Genomic DNA, 14,821 nt, shown 5'->3' with positions numbered 1-14,821 from the left:
ATTGCGCTACACAGAGCATGCAGTCACGCGTATGGTCTGGGCAGAATGGTGTTTTAGTGACAGAAATTACACACTGGAGCTTTAAGCTCTTTGCTTATTGCTCAGTGTCATCTCAGCATCCTGAAGCTCCTTTTTCTAATGGACAAACTAGAAAAGTCTCCCAGTCAGCAGTCAGTCACGGTTCAATGTAAATGTGATTGGGGGCAAGATGGAGGATTAGCTGAACTTGCCACTGAGCTTGTGGCACATTGTATTCCACAGACACCATTGTGACAGCTGCTGTACAGCTGCTCATAATTAAGTCATGACTTAATACTGTAAATGCATCACATGTTCTTTTCATGTCACCATCACAATGATGAAAACACTAAGCAATCATTTAGCATGACAGAGAAATTCACTGACAGTTATCTATAATAGTGTCTTAAATCAGGGGCAGCAAGTCTCACCCCTGTCTTCCCGATTCTTTGGCGTCATAGTATTTCCTTACTCTTTCATCGCGGGCTTCCCCCCAGTGCCAGTGAGTGACAGCAGCAGGTCGCATGGACACTGATTTAACTTCCCGAAACTCTAGCACAGTAATCCACTATTGCTGCTTAACCACTACTTACATCCTGTTCGAGCTACTGTGTTTGTCCTTACTCCTGTTAGTAAATTGTTTACAATTACAATAAAGGTATAAGCTAAGCCGTTGCTTCCCTCTGCCTCTGGGCAACATTAATCCCAAACAATGAGATTAGTGGGCAATATTTAGGGCAAAATAAGAATTTTAAATTACTCTGCTCTCAATTGTCGACACATATTAATGGCCAGTTAGTATCATATCACATCATGCATGGTATTTACAGCAACAGTCCAATACTGACTCTCAGCCAGCAGTCATTCTCATAGCAATTTCAGCACAATACAGAAGAGGGCGGTGGATTGGCACAGCAATGACTGGAGTGGAGTAAAATACACATTTCTTAACAATAAGACATTTAACAAAATTAATGCAACGTAAATCCTCAGATATATGCCCCAATGACCTTCCAGCTGGGCTCTCAGCCATTCCAAGAATAAAGTCATGGTTGTATCATGTTCACAGCTGGAATTACCACTAAAGAACATTTACATATCAGAAGACAAGTGAGACAAATGTCAGTCGCACCAAGGACAGATAGCTGAGAGTGAACAGCAGATGGCGTAAGTGCCTTAAAAGGTCTGGGGGGTAGGGGGGGACTTAAGCAAGGTTGTACAGCAACATGGTGAAACAGTTGGGACAAAATAATGTGAAACAAAATAGAAGCATGTGACGTTTATTTAAAATGTACACACACAAAAAATGTGTTACCAGATCACCAGGGTTACAAACTGAAACAAATAAACTCACTCCACATCTTTGTGTCAGAGCGATACAACTCAGATCATTTTATGATGTTAGGGTTCTGCAAGGAGCAGAAATGGGATTCTTCTTTATAGCATGGTAATGTTTTGTAAATGAGAATGAAACGCTTTCAACTTGGAGCTCAGTTTATCTACTAGACCACGGTAAAGGCAGAGGCACTGCTAAGCTTAACCATTTAATGCCTAAGCCTTCACATCTTAGCCCAAAACTTACCCAGTTCCTCAGAAATGTTCGGGCTCCTTAGGACTCCTTAAAACTACAGGTCCTACCATGGTTAGTGTTTATGCCACAAGAGTTTCTAAATAGGTAATAAAGTAAAGTACAAACACACACACACACACTCGAAGTTGTAGTACATGCTTTTTAGTGCTAAATGTTTGAAAATACTTTCTACAGTGAAGATTATTATGCAGACATAAATTGAGGCATATTGCGTTTTTGTCTGACGTTGATTGCCAGAAAAAAAAAAAATTCAGGTTAAGAATGGCTATCACACTGAGGATTAAACTTGCCCTGTGCTATTAATGTCCTTAATGTGCTAATAATACATTTCCTCCCACATTGAGTCAAAAACTGTAAAAACATCCATGTCCGACTGGTCCGCAAACAACTGAAGAACCTTGGGACAATGAATCCAATAGTTACTGGGCAGAAATAAAGTGAAGTGGCACTGAGTCTTGAGATGAGATCACGCTAAGAAACATTGTATAAGCAGTATAAAAGTCTACCTCTTAATTCAAGAAAGGTCAACATCATTTTCAATACAACAAACAGTTCAAAGAAAATATGAGGTTGATATTGTAAGGTAGCCATGGCAACTGAAAGTAAATTAAAAAGCATTTTTATTTTAAATAAACATCACATCATCAACCACAGGTGAAATAATTAAATACACTAAAATATTTATTTGCCTCTCTTATCACTCAAAGGAAAAAAAAAGAAACACATCTCTGTGTCAAAGCTGTGCCGGAAACAAGTTCCTTTGGCATGTTTAATAGTGTCTCTTTAAGTTACACAACAAAACAAACAAACCAAACAAAAACATGTCTTAAAACATATTCAACAGTTCAGGATGAAAACTTAGCACCTTGTCCCAGTCTCTGCTAGACTGGTATAGAGTGGATATGAAACCATAGTATGATGAAAGGCTTGGCCATGATGACACATGGCATAACCCTGCTTCTTCAACATTTTCTAGAGTGCAAGTTTAGACACAATGACAAGAAGAACTTAGATGCAACAGTTTGACACAAAGTCTCACGATCAGGTCGTAGCTCATGTTACAAGCCACATCCACAGTTTCACAACAAACTTGATGCTATACACAATGACTTGTCAAACAAAAATACTGTACATAGTATGTGCTGCTGAGTCTGTGAAAGCAAATCTGGTGGTTTACATGAACTTTGAATAAAAAGGCTAATCCTTAATACTAAGGCACTGCAGAAAATAACATAACAACGGTGAGCTGCAAATGGGAAAACTGACAGAAGAAAATAACACACTGGTGATTTACGGTGTAAGCAAATGGAAGTGTGACAGAAACGCACATCATCCCCTACAGGACAAACTTGAATTGACCAGAGGTAAAAATGACCTTTAATGATTTGCCACAGTGTTTTCCACATGATCTGCAGTGACACTGCAATATGTGCTGATGCTATATACAAACAATGAGGCAAGCTCCTTTTGGGTGGAGATTGACTTGGTGTCCCATGTCTTTTTTGAGTTGTAACTGATGCAAGTGGATGTTTTTTTTTTGTTTTTTCCAGTGCAAAATTCTGAGTTTGTATAAGCATAATTATGCAAGTGTCCAAACACATTCATTCCATACAAAAACAAAGTGGAAAAGCTGACATCTGTATCCTCTAAAGGAAGATGAGATCTATACTACTACTGTGACCTGTGATTTTGCTAATTTAGTCCCAGTTTGTTTTTAGTTTTAATCACATTCAACATCATGCGGCTGGGCATGTTTTCTCAGCATCAATAAATCATTATATCAGGGCTTAAAAAAATCTAAAACAACCTTAACTACTTTTAGTGAGGGGAGTACATGCCTTTTATGTCATTCGTTAGATAATACACCTTTGTGAAAGTAAGCTATTTTACAATTAAAACAATCAAAATAAATAATACATATAAAATATATGGTATATCAATTAAATATCTGGAGGAAAAACAGGTAATAAATACTCTTAAAACTAACAAATGAATTCTACAGTGGAAATTGTGCTTTAGGGTTAAAGTTCTTAAGGTTAGGTTTAAAATATTTAATCCTAAAGCTACAAAAGCAACAAAACATATTCCGATTTTGTCTTAGCCATTATGGTGATGTTACATTTTTATTTTATGTTAATATGTTGTTGTTGTTTAGTAAAAGCAATGCCACTCTGTTCTGTTTTGTTCTTCATAAGATACAATAATTTCTGGGAGATCTGACTCAAAAACTAACTGCTGGACAAGAAACAGGAGGAGGCATCTGTAAATTGCAAAAGACAAGTATATATTGTTTATTCAGATAGGAATTAATATACTGCCGAGGTATCGATTTGAGGATTTGATGTTCTTCATCACTGCTGTAAAACTCGGATTTAGGTACACATTTATGTGGCTGTTAAGGCATAAAGCTGATGTGTATCCATTCTAAAAATAATTAAGATTTTGATGCCAAAAGTACCTGGTCCACAAATTTCAGTGCTTTTTTTGGAGGAAATGCTGATCTTGAAAACTCAGCTGTAAAAATGTTAATACTGAATAAAATCTACAGCAGCATCTACAGCAGCATCAAAAACAAGTGTATGCCTAGGTTACAAAATGTTTTATTGCCAGGTACACATGGTGTTTTAGTAGTACGGCTACTCTACAGTCAGTTTTGTCATATCAATGCTTGGTAAATTTTCTTAAAGGATTAAATCTAGTAGAAAAAAAAGTGGACTTTTAAAGGATAAGTTACACAGAAAAGTGTATTTACAAATCAGCACAACTTAAAACACTGAATTAAGTTTTCTTTTGGATGGTTAAAATTGTTCAGGCAGCTAAGATATGGTTTTGCAGTCGTTATAGCACATACCAGGACTTTTGTGAAACATTCTGTTAAACTCGAACTCTGAAACATTTTGATCCACAAATACTTGAATTGAGCACACATAGGCTGAGCAGAATTGCCAACGGTCACTAACTGCAGTTGTCTGTACAAGTTAATGATAAGCTCACAATATAATGGACGGAAGACGTATGGTTTCCCTGATGCCATAGTCCGCCTGATGAGACAGGATGTCGTGGGGGTGCAGAGACAGTGGTTATTCAATGACCCTCTTCCACAAATAAACAGATGACGTTTTAAAGGTCCATGCTAAATTCTCCGTGAAGATCATCTAAGGCCACAATGTTCAAAGAAAGCAAAATGTAAACACTATAAAAAAAGAGAGAAAGAGAGAAGAAACATTATGATGGTGATGTATCCTTTGTGGGATGAAAAGCAATAATTGTTAATTCAACAAACATGACACTGTCACTGATTGCAGTACTACCAAGTGCAGATGGTGGACAAGTGTTCTGTGTTTGAAAGACCAGTCTTCTTTTCAGGATTTCTTTAGGTGTGTCTAAATATAAGGGTTTAAGATGCACCGGAGCCATAGTTAGCACTTAATCAGGGGTTTACAGTTCACTTGTGAGTAACTGCTCCTACACTGGCGGAGATGTCGTTGTCCCAAAAATGTATATTACCTACATGCAAAATAACTCACAGAAAAGCTCTGACACTATGTAAAGATGAGGGAATGAAGTAGAGAAGAACAGAGAGAAGAGCAGACTCCTGCTGTGAGGCTCAGGGAGGGCTGAGGATTGTGGCTAAAACAGGTTTGAGTATGGCATCTCGAAAATGGTGAAAATGTCACTTCTTTACAGGTTTGTTGAACAAAAAGTCTGATACTGGTGCAATAACGTCAACATTCTGTGTAAACACTGAAAAACAGTTCACAGACATTTGTTGACTTTGGTCCCCACTAAAGTGTATATGCGTGTGAGTGAGTGAGTGTTCTCAGGTCCTTCAGTGGACATGCCCCCTTTTAATCAATCATGTTTTCTTGTGTATCTGACATTATTCAGTCTTTCAAGATGTCTTTAAAACCCAACCATACAGTACCTTATGAGATAAGGCACTTCATTGACTTCTTCCAGTGCCGTGCTTTGAAGTAGATCCACTTTTACTCTCCTGATCATCTTCATTCTCCTCCTCCTCCTCCTCCTCTTGCCAGCCACCAAGGGAGACAGGGGTGGGCATGGACATGCTGGGACCGTGGCTGCTCTGCTGGAGGCCTAACATCGGTGGTACAACAAAGTCAGAATGGGATCACACCATTCTTTAAGTTTTTAACAATGGTGATTTAATGCTGTTTTTGTTACACACATATTACAACATTTGACATCAGATGCCAATATTTCATTATTGGCAGCCACTATACTGTAGTTTGGAAACTTGGAATATGTACAACATTTGTCATGCCTCAATTCAGGTAAAAAAAAAAATTTGAATACTGCAGTGGTTTAACTCGCCTAAACAGACCTTTTCAAAATCAATATTTTCATTTACCTGTGTTTGTATGCATATCTCTCATTGGCACTGCATTCTGCCACTGTCCTGAAGTCATCTGTGGGTGAGAGCTCTGCTGGTGGAGCTGTAGATAAAGATGAAGCTGTAAACACTAACAAGGATGCTCAAAATTGGAGTGAAAGTGGGAGTGAAAGCCCCCATATTTCCCCATGATATTTACTGTGGTTTCTTTTCTAAACTGGAAAGCCCACGCACACAGGGGGAAAACATGCAAACTCTACACAGAACGGCCCTCAGTCAAACCGGGATTCAAACTGGCAACCTTCTTGCTGCGAGGCAATAGTGTTAGACACAAAGTGGCTGTGTGGCCCAGCATAAGTTCATGACTAGAAAATTACCTCATGCATGTAGATGGCATGGAGGCTCATCTCCGCAGAGACCAACTCAGGGGGAAGTGAATTTCTCTGCATGTGTGAATCACTGTGAATCATACTGGGAAAGAATCATGAAAATAAAAACTGATGAATTCAATACAATTATCGGTTACATCATACACTTATCAGATGCATTGTGTGAACAATAAAGTTGCAAATGCATTGGCTGATGGATACCTGTCATTGACGGAGCGATCACTGTGGTACGTGGTGCTGTAAGGGGACATGGAGGACATCAAGGGGCCACGAGAGCGGACAGGACTGGTATGTGCGAGCTGGGAGGGGGGCAAAGAGGCCAGGACACTGGCAGCAGCAGCGGTGCTGGGTTGGATGAAATGTGGCTCTCCTGCTTGCAATCCAGATGCGGTAAGAATAGGGTGGGCCATGACGCTGGCCAGGAGATTATCAGGCTGGAAACAACAACATTAATTACATTACTTTACATTAATTTATTTGTCGTTGTAGGTCTTTGTGAACAGAAATAATATTACATTATATGCATGCTGTGTCCATCATCCGGGATGGACAAGATTCATTTATCCCGTCAGACTGTTGAATGACAGGAGACGCTTCTTTGTTTTTTCAGTCACACTCTACCCTGTTAGCAGCTTTTTTGCTTTATTAGCGTAATGTTACTGTTGCTTCCAGCTGTCTAGAAATTAAACAAATCACTTCCTGGATGCAGCTATATTGAGAAACCAAGAGAGCTGATAGACATTGTGCACTACAGTTCAAGTATTACTGTTTATATAACACAAGCAACTGTCTGAACACCTTCCAAAATGTACACCAATATCTTTAACTTAAGTGCTTACCATAGTCATAGGATTAATGGATTGCAGTGAGGTGCAGAGGGGAGCTTGAGAGAGCAGTAGGTGGGTAGACGGACCAACGTGCGCATGATGCTTCACCTTCTCCTTTAGTTGGCTAATAAAAACTGAGCTTTCCTGCGGTGGCTGCCAGTGTGGGTTTTTCATGGTGAAATGCATGAGGGACAATTCTGTCTTGCCATTCTCAGCCTGTTGGTACACAGAGGCTTCTGTTTGGCCCTGTGACATCCACTGCAAAAAACACCAAGGTACAGACAAATTCAAGAAAATACATTTTCACTGATAAAGTAAATAATCATGACTCAGCATTCAGAGGTGTAAGGAGTAGGATGGCTTTAATCCTGTTTAAATAAGGGATCATGACTTACTGTTGGGTTTCCATGGCGTCTGATGTCCATCTCTGCAAAGGAACAGATGTCACCAACTCCAACCACATCCACAGTGAAGTTCCTGAAGAAGTCAATGATCTCTAAAGACTTGTTCCTCAGAAGAAATATGAGAATGAAGGGTGTGACGATAGGACTGAGCAACTCCTCCAAGATGAACACCTGATTTGGAAATAAAATGCATTAAAATTTAAATCATATGTTCACAAAAAAATAAATCAATACATTTTCAGTTTTTTTGCAGTTACTGTACCAGGACAAACATCTTAATAGAGACTATGTGCTACCTAAAAAAAATAAAAAACACATCTAAAGAACATCAAGAATATTAAACACCTCACCGCTTTGTACTGGAACAGCTGTGCCACCTCTTCACGGGTCTCGCTCTTATTTGCACTGCCCCTCCAGTGGTCTGGCATGTAGTGAATGTGTGCCAGCATGCACTGCAGCAGCTGTTCTGGACACCACATCACATGCTCATCTGGGATGAAGGACCTGGCGAGGACACAATGTTAACATTACATAAAGTAATGTTAACATAATGTTAATGTTAATTAACTAAAGTTATAAATTGAAAGTGAGTGTCTTGCTCTAGTGCTAGGTTCCCATAAATTGGCAAATCTCCCAACCAATACATTGTAATAAACCCTGTAATAAATGACTCATCCAAATGAACACCTGCATATTTAAGCATATAATTATATTTTCATATAGAGGGTAAAAGAAACATTTACATCTTCTATAAGGTTTACACCTACAGAGAGTGTTACTGAAAACTCACCTGGTGATGGTTATAACCACTCCCAGCAGAGTGATAGCAGTAAGAATGTGCTGCACTGTCAGAACATCCTCATCATAGACCGTCAGAGCAATGAGAACAGCCAACACTGAGCCTGAAAAGAATGCCATGTTCTTTGCAAACACAGCTAGTAGTGGAGAGGTAAAGGAGTTCATGTATTTGGAGGTGGGTTTGTAGCCATGCCCTAAACGCCCATGCAGCTCATGATCCAACTCATTGAAGTGTCGCAGGTACATGCGACCATACAGCGACCAGCGCCGTGCACCCAGGCTTCCAGGTTCCCTGCGGATCACTTCTGTATAGCTGAAGAAAGCATACAGCACCTGCCACACCAGGATGAAGGGACATAGCAACAGATTGGCTAAACCGACCAGCAGGATGACTCTACTGAGCTGCTGGGCGAGCTCTAAGCGGTTTGTGTTCCGCTTGTACTTGGGGTGCAGGCTCCACTTATTCTGAAACAAAGACCAGGGCCCCCAGAAGAGGATGAGCTCAAAGTTGTACTTGAGGCCCTGTGTGAAGAACACCACATTGCCCAGCAGGGGGGGTTGCAGCTGCACTGGCAGCAGTGATTTGTTTATCATTGCCACCATGTAGTTTTTGAAACGCAGGATGCGGTGATAAATATCAAGTTCCGTCAGCTCTTTCTTGTGTACGCACATTTGCTGTTCTTGTTGCAAGCTGATGAGCCTGTCCTGGACTTCCTGCCATGTGAAGTTGCATAGTTCATCCTGGGACAACAAACACAAAGTAAACCAACAATGCATGACACAATTACTCAAATGAGTGACTTTAATTACATCACACACAACTGTCACAAATAAATAATAAGCATTTTATGTAGTGCCTCCAGGTGCAGCACTTACCATCCTGATCTTCAGTGCTTGGACATAAAACTGCCTGATCTCCCAGTAGTTCAGAAAATTGCGAAAGACTTTAACAAGACGATAGATCCAGAAAATGGCCGCCATGATGAGAAGAAATATATTCCAGCTGTTCCCTTGAATCCTGAACAGAAAAGACGCAGATGCATTTTTATTTATTTAATATGCTATTTAAATTCAAACTGATAGCCCCTGTTTACAGATTTGGGCAACCTGCTTACTTCACTTTATGATTAAGCAAGCTCCTCAATATTCAATGTCAAATCCACACTGACCACACTGAGCATCTGTAACGCACAAACACACACTAACCACTATCTGAGTAGTACTGTTCTTTGAAATATTTTCCATATCAATTCACATAGGAGGTAATTTTCAGGCATAAACACAATATTAGAATGTTCTCGAGACAAGAAAGGTTATGACATGGAAATAAGAGATGATCTATGAGGAGGACATAGATGTTCCAGACTGTGGGGTCAGCTGTTCCCAAATTAGAATTTCAAGCAGTTGAATATCATTGACTTTGATATAAATTACTTGTGAGCCATGACCAGAATAAGAAAAAAACTGGTGAGAGGTCTTTTAAGAGTAGCTGGGAGAAAAACAAGTAGAGTAAAAAAAGGCAGAATGGGTGGGGGGTGCTGGGGGATTTTTGTCCCTAACAGCCAGAGAGTGAAGTGTCATGTGGGTGTCTGTTTGCTAGCCAAGCCATGTTGTCAGTATCTCAGCTGGCCGGTTTTACATCACTGAGGCTATCAATTACAAAGCCCTCTTCCCTAAAGCTAGTCTGAACTCGGTACACAAATACCTTCAAGAAATGTTGCAACTGAAAGTCATCAATGTCAGGTTGAAAACAACAAAACTGCAAAACCAAGCATTAAAGCAGACTTCACCTGTACTTGAAACTAAAACAAACTTACATTTCAATCTACTGGTACTCTGTAATAAACACTAATATTATAAACATCAGGACCGTAAGAAAAACTTAAATGTAACTGCCAATAACCTTTTGGTCTCATATCAAGCAGATGACATTCAAGTTAACAAATAATTGGCTGACTGTTTAAAATGTTTTCCTCAGGATAATGAAAAGACAAGTTATATTATATTATTATTATAATATTCTATTACTGTATATTCCACTGAAACCTCATCTGTCACAGACTAATGAGAAATGTCTAAAAGTCTAATGACAATTGTATTAAGCTGGACAAATTATATCCATCTGGTTGTCTATGTCTTAATGGGTTCTGATAATGCCTACCTAAGAACAAAGTATGTCTTTAAACAGGCAGAAGACAGGACAAACATATATGAGATTGTGATATGCGAGAGTAGCTTTTTCACTTTAATTGACTCTAACTTTTCTACACATAAAATACCATGTCACGCACAATAAAGCTCTCTATTAGACTTAAAACATTATTACCTCTGAGTGCACTCCAGGCCAGGTAGGATGGCATCTGGGAGAGTGACTTTGTTCCTGTCCAATGGATTGTGAACCGGCTCGGTGTGGTTAACAGCTCGATTGGCAAACAGGACATCATAATCCACACAGTTGACAAGGAAGGTTGTGAATATGACGACAAACAGAAACTGACTGTTGGGACGAGATAAGAAAAGAAAACCCGAGATTAGGCTTTATACTTAGTCACACTATACGATATATAACCCATGACAATAGAAATGAATGTAGTACATATTAACTAACTATATTCAGTAGATGAATAGACAGTGCACTCTGCATACCCTGACAGGTGATCAATTAATTATAGTGCAGTTAAGGAAGATCAATTGCAGTTCTGTGAGTAAATATCTTGACAGGCTGAGGAATAGCAATTATGAAGACAGATTTTCTACAGCTAATGGTTTAAGTTGCCCGATATGTTAATAAGCCCAAATACCACTTAAACTTGTAGTGTACAGCTTTTGAGCATTGTTAGATTCAAACCATTGTCAAGTGAGTTCACACTATGCCTTTTAAGTCCATCAGCCTCACACGACTCCGTGTTTCTCACTATACCAGTGTTTAGCGTTTGTGTATCCTAGCAACATTACTGCAACAGTAACATTGCACTAGTAAAGTGAGACGGCTGCTAACAGGTTGGAGTAAACCTGAAAACGCAAGGATGCAGCATTCAAATAATGTTACATTTGACCAAACAGAGGCAGAATAATATCAACAAAAAAATTACACACTGCAGCTTTAAGTGATTAAGCTTGACATAATCTATTAGAAGAGAAGATTTATTTATTGTATCGATTAAACTGGGAAAGATACATGTATGTACTGAGCAAGCCTAATAAATGTAACCAGTTTGTGTATAGTTACTAACGTTAAAAAAAACAACGTGTATGAGATTCATGAATAGCTGCTGCTGAAATCATCTGGTTGCGCTAGTTCAGACTAAAGCTGAAGGCACTCCCATCTGTCAAAGTGTGAAAGATTACCAGTAACTTAAACAAGGCTCAGGTTTTAATGAAAACATGCATGATGTTGGAATTTTTTTTTTACCTTATACTGTATTTTTGATTTTTGAGGCATTAAGGAAAAGTACTGCATGATACTTACATAAGTTCAAAGAACTCGGACAGCATCATACAAGCAAAGCCATTCTTCTGATGAAAATTATAGATGTAGACAGACTGGTTAAGGAAAATATCAAATAATATAACTATGCTCTAACCTAACACGACTTTATACATGAACAGCCACTGACACTACATTACATTAAACTAGTGAAAATTATCTTGAAGAAAACAGAAGATATCACAAATACACCAAACGTCAAATTTGAAGTTCTGAATGAAATTCACTTTCACATTTCTTCCAAAAGTAAAACCATGAAATTGTGTGTGTGAGTCAACAAGTAAACAGTTGCAACTCCACACTCTCTAAATATGAATACTACTGACGAGTTCAAGTATGAGTGAGCATGATATGATGCCGGTGACATACAATGACAGTGGACTTTGGTAAGCCTGTTATTTAACTACACCATCATTAAAAGGATATCCTTGTGAAGAAATTATCCAGGTTCTTGATATGGCTCCATGAATCTGTAACAGAAAAACAAAGCAATGAAAAAAAGAAAACTCAAAGCAACATGTGAGCAGCAGCTGACCATATTCACTGAGAGCCATCACTGATCTAAACTCTACTTAACACATCTTGTCACAATTTCGGCAACATTACAATCAATCATAATCTTTTAGGACTTGACCACTCTGTTTATCGTGTATGTGCTTTCACTGTGGTTATACTTGTGCAGTGACCTCGGAACATCATGTGCAATATTTCAGATTTATAAATAGCAGAAAGTGTCCACTGCTGACATAGACATGTTGTTTTCATGATTTCTTATTTGGTATATATCATATAGTTGTCTTTTCATTTCATTTCAACTCTGCTTTTAAATTACTGCTATCATTTATTTGTTTATGTCTTTGGGATTTAAAGTCTGGAGGTGTCACAAAGCAATAATGATGTGCGAGACAATAACAATAAAGTACTTGAATGCTGAGTTTCTTCATATGCTGTTAGTTTTCACTTTTAATGTAAATGCAGGAGGATGCTTGTTATAGTTTTGATCGTAACAATGACAATCAAGATATATTCTTTTCTATTCTATCCAGACAGATGACTTGCAGCCTGAGATTTTGGGTGGGGCCCTAAATCCCAAAATCTACACTTACATTTAAGGTAACTGCACTTGTGCCACCAGGCACAACTTTGTAATGACCTACCTGAGGGGATAATTACTTTAAACCATTTCTTAAACCCATATTTACTAACTTACATGATGACATCCATCTACCTATTTTAATCCTGTGTTCTATTGTTTTTACTACGTATATGTATGCATTTCTTATTGTTATTTTGTTCACTCTTAGTTGCTCTAGTGATAGTTTCCTTGGTTTAATTTTCTTTAAACTACATTTGGAGTACTAGATGTTTAACTAGACATTTGATCTTCTGAAACTTGATTCATAAAGATGCTATATAGATAGAATTCTTCTAATTATAATTACAAATGTGTAACTTTCATAATTACAGCCAGACACTTTTGTCCTGACACTATTACCTTTCAGGCCTTCGGGCACATGCAGCAGTAAATCCTCCTCCCCAGGTGGCGAGTCATCCTCACCGCTCTCAATCCTCTGGTACTCACGGTAAGCTTCAAAGTTGGCCATTGTGCTTCACATTCTTGAAGTTTCCCTCTCTATCAGCTGACGAGCTACTTGAATTAAACGATGCACCTAAAACAAATGCAGCCTCTGAACCTCAGATACATGCTGTAGCTGCTAACACAGCAGCTCAAGCGGTTTTAAGTGAGGGTGACGTTAGCTGCAGCTAACACTAGCATGCTAAGTTGCTACTCAGACGGACGGCGCTTGGTTTATATCTACACTACCATGACACAACGTAAATAGTTTAAAACTAAGTAGACGGGAATTCTACGGGTAATTAATAAATACAAAACCTATACACAAGCCAACTAAGCCAGGTGCATGATAGCTGACTAGCCAGCGTGATTCAGCCACTGTCGTCTGAGTGTCAACGGTTTGTTTTGTTCCCGTCTTGCTCCGTCCATATGCTGCACTTGCTCACTTCTTTGTAGTTAACGTCGATCAAAGCAAACATAGACACTCGGCTTTAACCTCGACACAGCTTTCATCAGTCTGTCCAGCCCTTGGTCAGTCGCTTTCCAAAATTACACCATCCCGTGCGTGTGTGCGTCCAGCGTTTTTGTCTTTCACAAACTAATGTCAACAAAACGACTTTGACGTCACTTCGGTTTTAATGCTGCGTTCAGGAAATATCAGAGGAATGACAAAATGCTGCAGCGCCAGTGTCAACAACACGACAGCAACATTGTCGTTTATATGGTCTTACCCCGTTTCACCTACACCTATTCATGCAATTAATCTACAGTAAAACCAAATACATAATAAATATAAACAATTATACATATTTTATGCACGACTCTCAATACCATGTACAAGACATTACTATATAAATGCGATATAAATACGTGTAGCAATAGTGTGAGGTCCCGGTCAGTGTTGCTTGAATTCAGCTTTCACGTGACTGTTATTGTTATTTTTGTCTTCAACTAATTCAGTTGAAAAGTTTGTCGGCAAACTTGGCATCCTTTTTAAATTATTTAAATTACAAGTCTTTTTCTGTGTTATTCATTCTGTGTATTGTGTGTCCTTTTGTATGCCGTGATACTAGAAATAGTTCTAGCTGTTGTAGAATGTTAGGCCAAAACAATTTCTATGATTGAATTGATTTAATGCACAATGTTATTGTCACCACGTGGTGTGATATATAACTAGATATTTCCGATATATCAGACACAGTAACACACAGGTTGATGTGAACGTATTTCTCATTGGGTTGGTAGAAATTACGATTTTACGGATTGGTACGTGAACGTGGCGTAATATGATTTCATTTCCGGTCAAGGTTTGTAGTTCTCCAGAACAAAGTGGAGTCCTATTTTTTTGTCGCGTCTCGTTTCAAAAGTAATCTGATA

The 14,821-nt window shown here is 38.7% G+C and overlaps 1 protein-coding gene across 1 annotated transcript; it reads right to left on the bottom strand.

The window, feature by feature from the left end:
- Positions 1 to 1,282: 1,282 nt before the first annotated feature.
- On the bottom strand, positions 1,283 to 14,061 carry atg9b (autophagy related 9B). Its single transcript, XM_044031655.1, has 14 exons — positions 13,364 to 14,061; positions 12,295 to 12,338; positions 11,851 to 11,915; positions 10,708 to 10,878; positions 9,258 to 9,399; positions 8,374 to 9,122; positions 7,934 to 8,087; positions 7,575 to 7,754; positions 7,192 to 7,437; positions 6,554 to 6,786; positions 6,341 to 6,434; positions 5,982 to 6,066; positions 5,535 to 5,707; positions 1,283 to 4,802 (listed from the first exon to the last, which is right to left on the bottom strand). Exons 1-13 carry the CDS (start codon positions 13,470 to 13,472, stop codon positions 5,553 to 5,555), a joined length of 2,427 nt encoding a protein of 808 aa, XP_043887590.1. The 5' UTR covers positions 13,473 to 14,061; the 3' UTR covers positions 1,283 to 4,802; positions 5,535 to 5,552.
- Positions 14,062 to 14,821: the final 760 nt, after the last annotated feature.

Source organism: Solea senegalensis, linkage group LG1, assembly GCF_019176455.1.
Source record: "Solea senegalensis isolate Sse05_10M linkage group LG1, IFAPA_SoseM_1, whole genome shotgun sequence".
Taxonomy (NCBI): Eukaryota; Metazoa; Chordata; class Actinopteri; order Pleuronectiformes; family Soleidae; genus Solea; species Solea senegalensis.
Note: the sequence above shows the minus strand (reverse complement) of the source record. Positions and strands in the feature narration are given on the sequence as shown.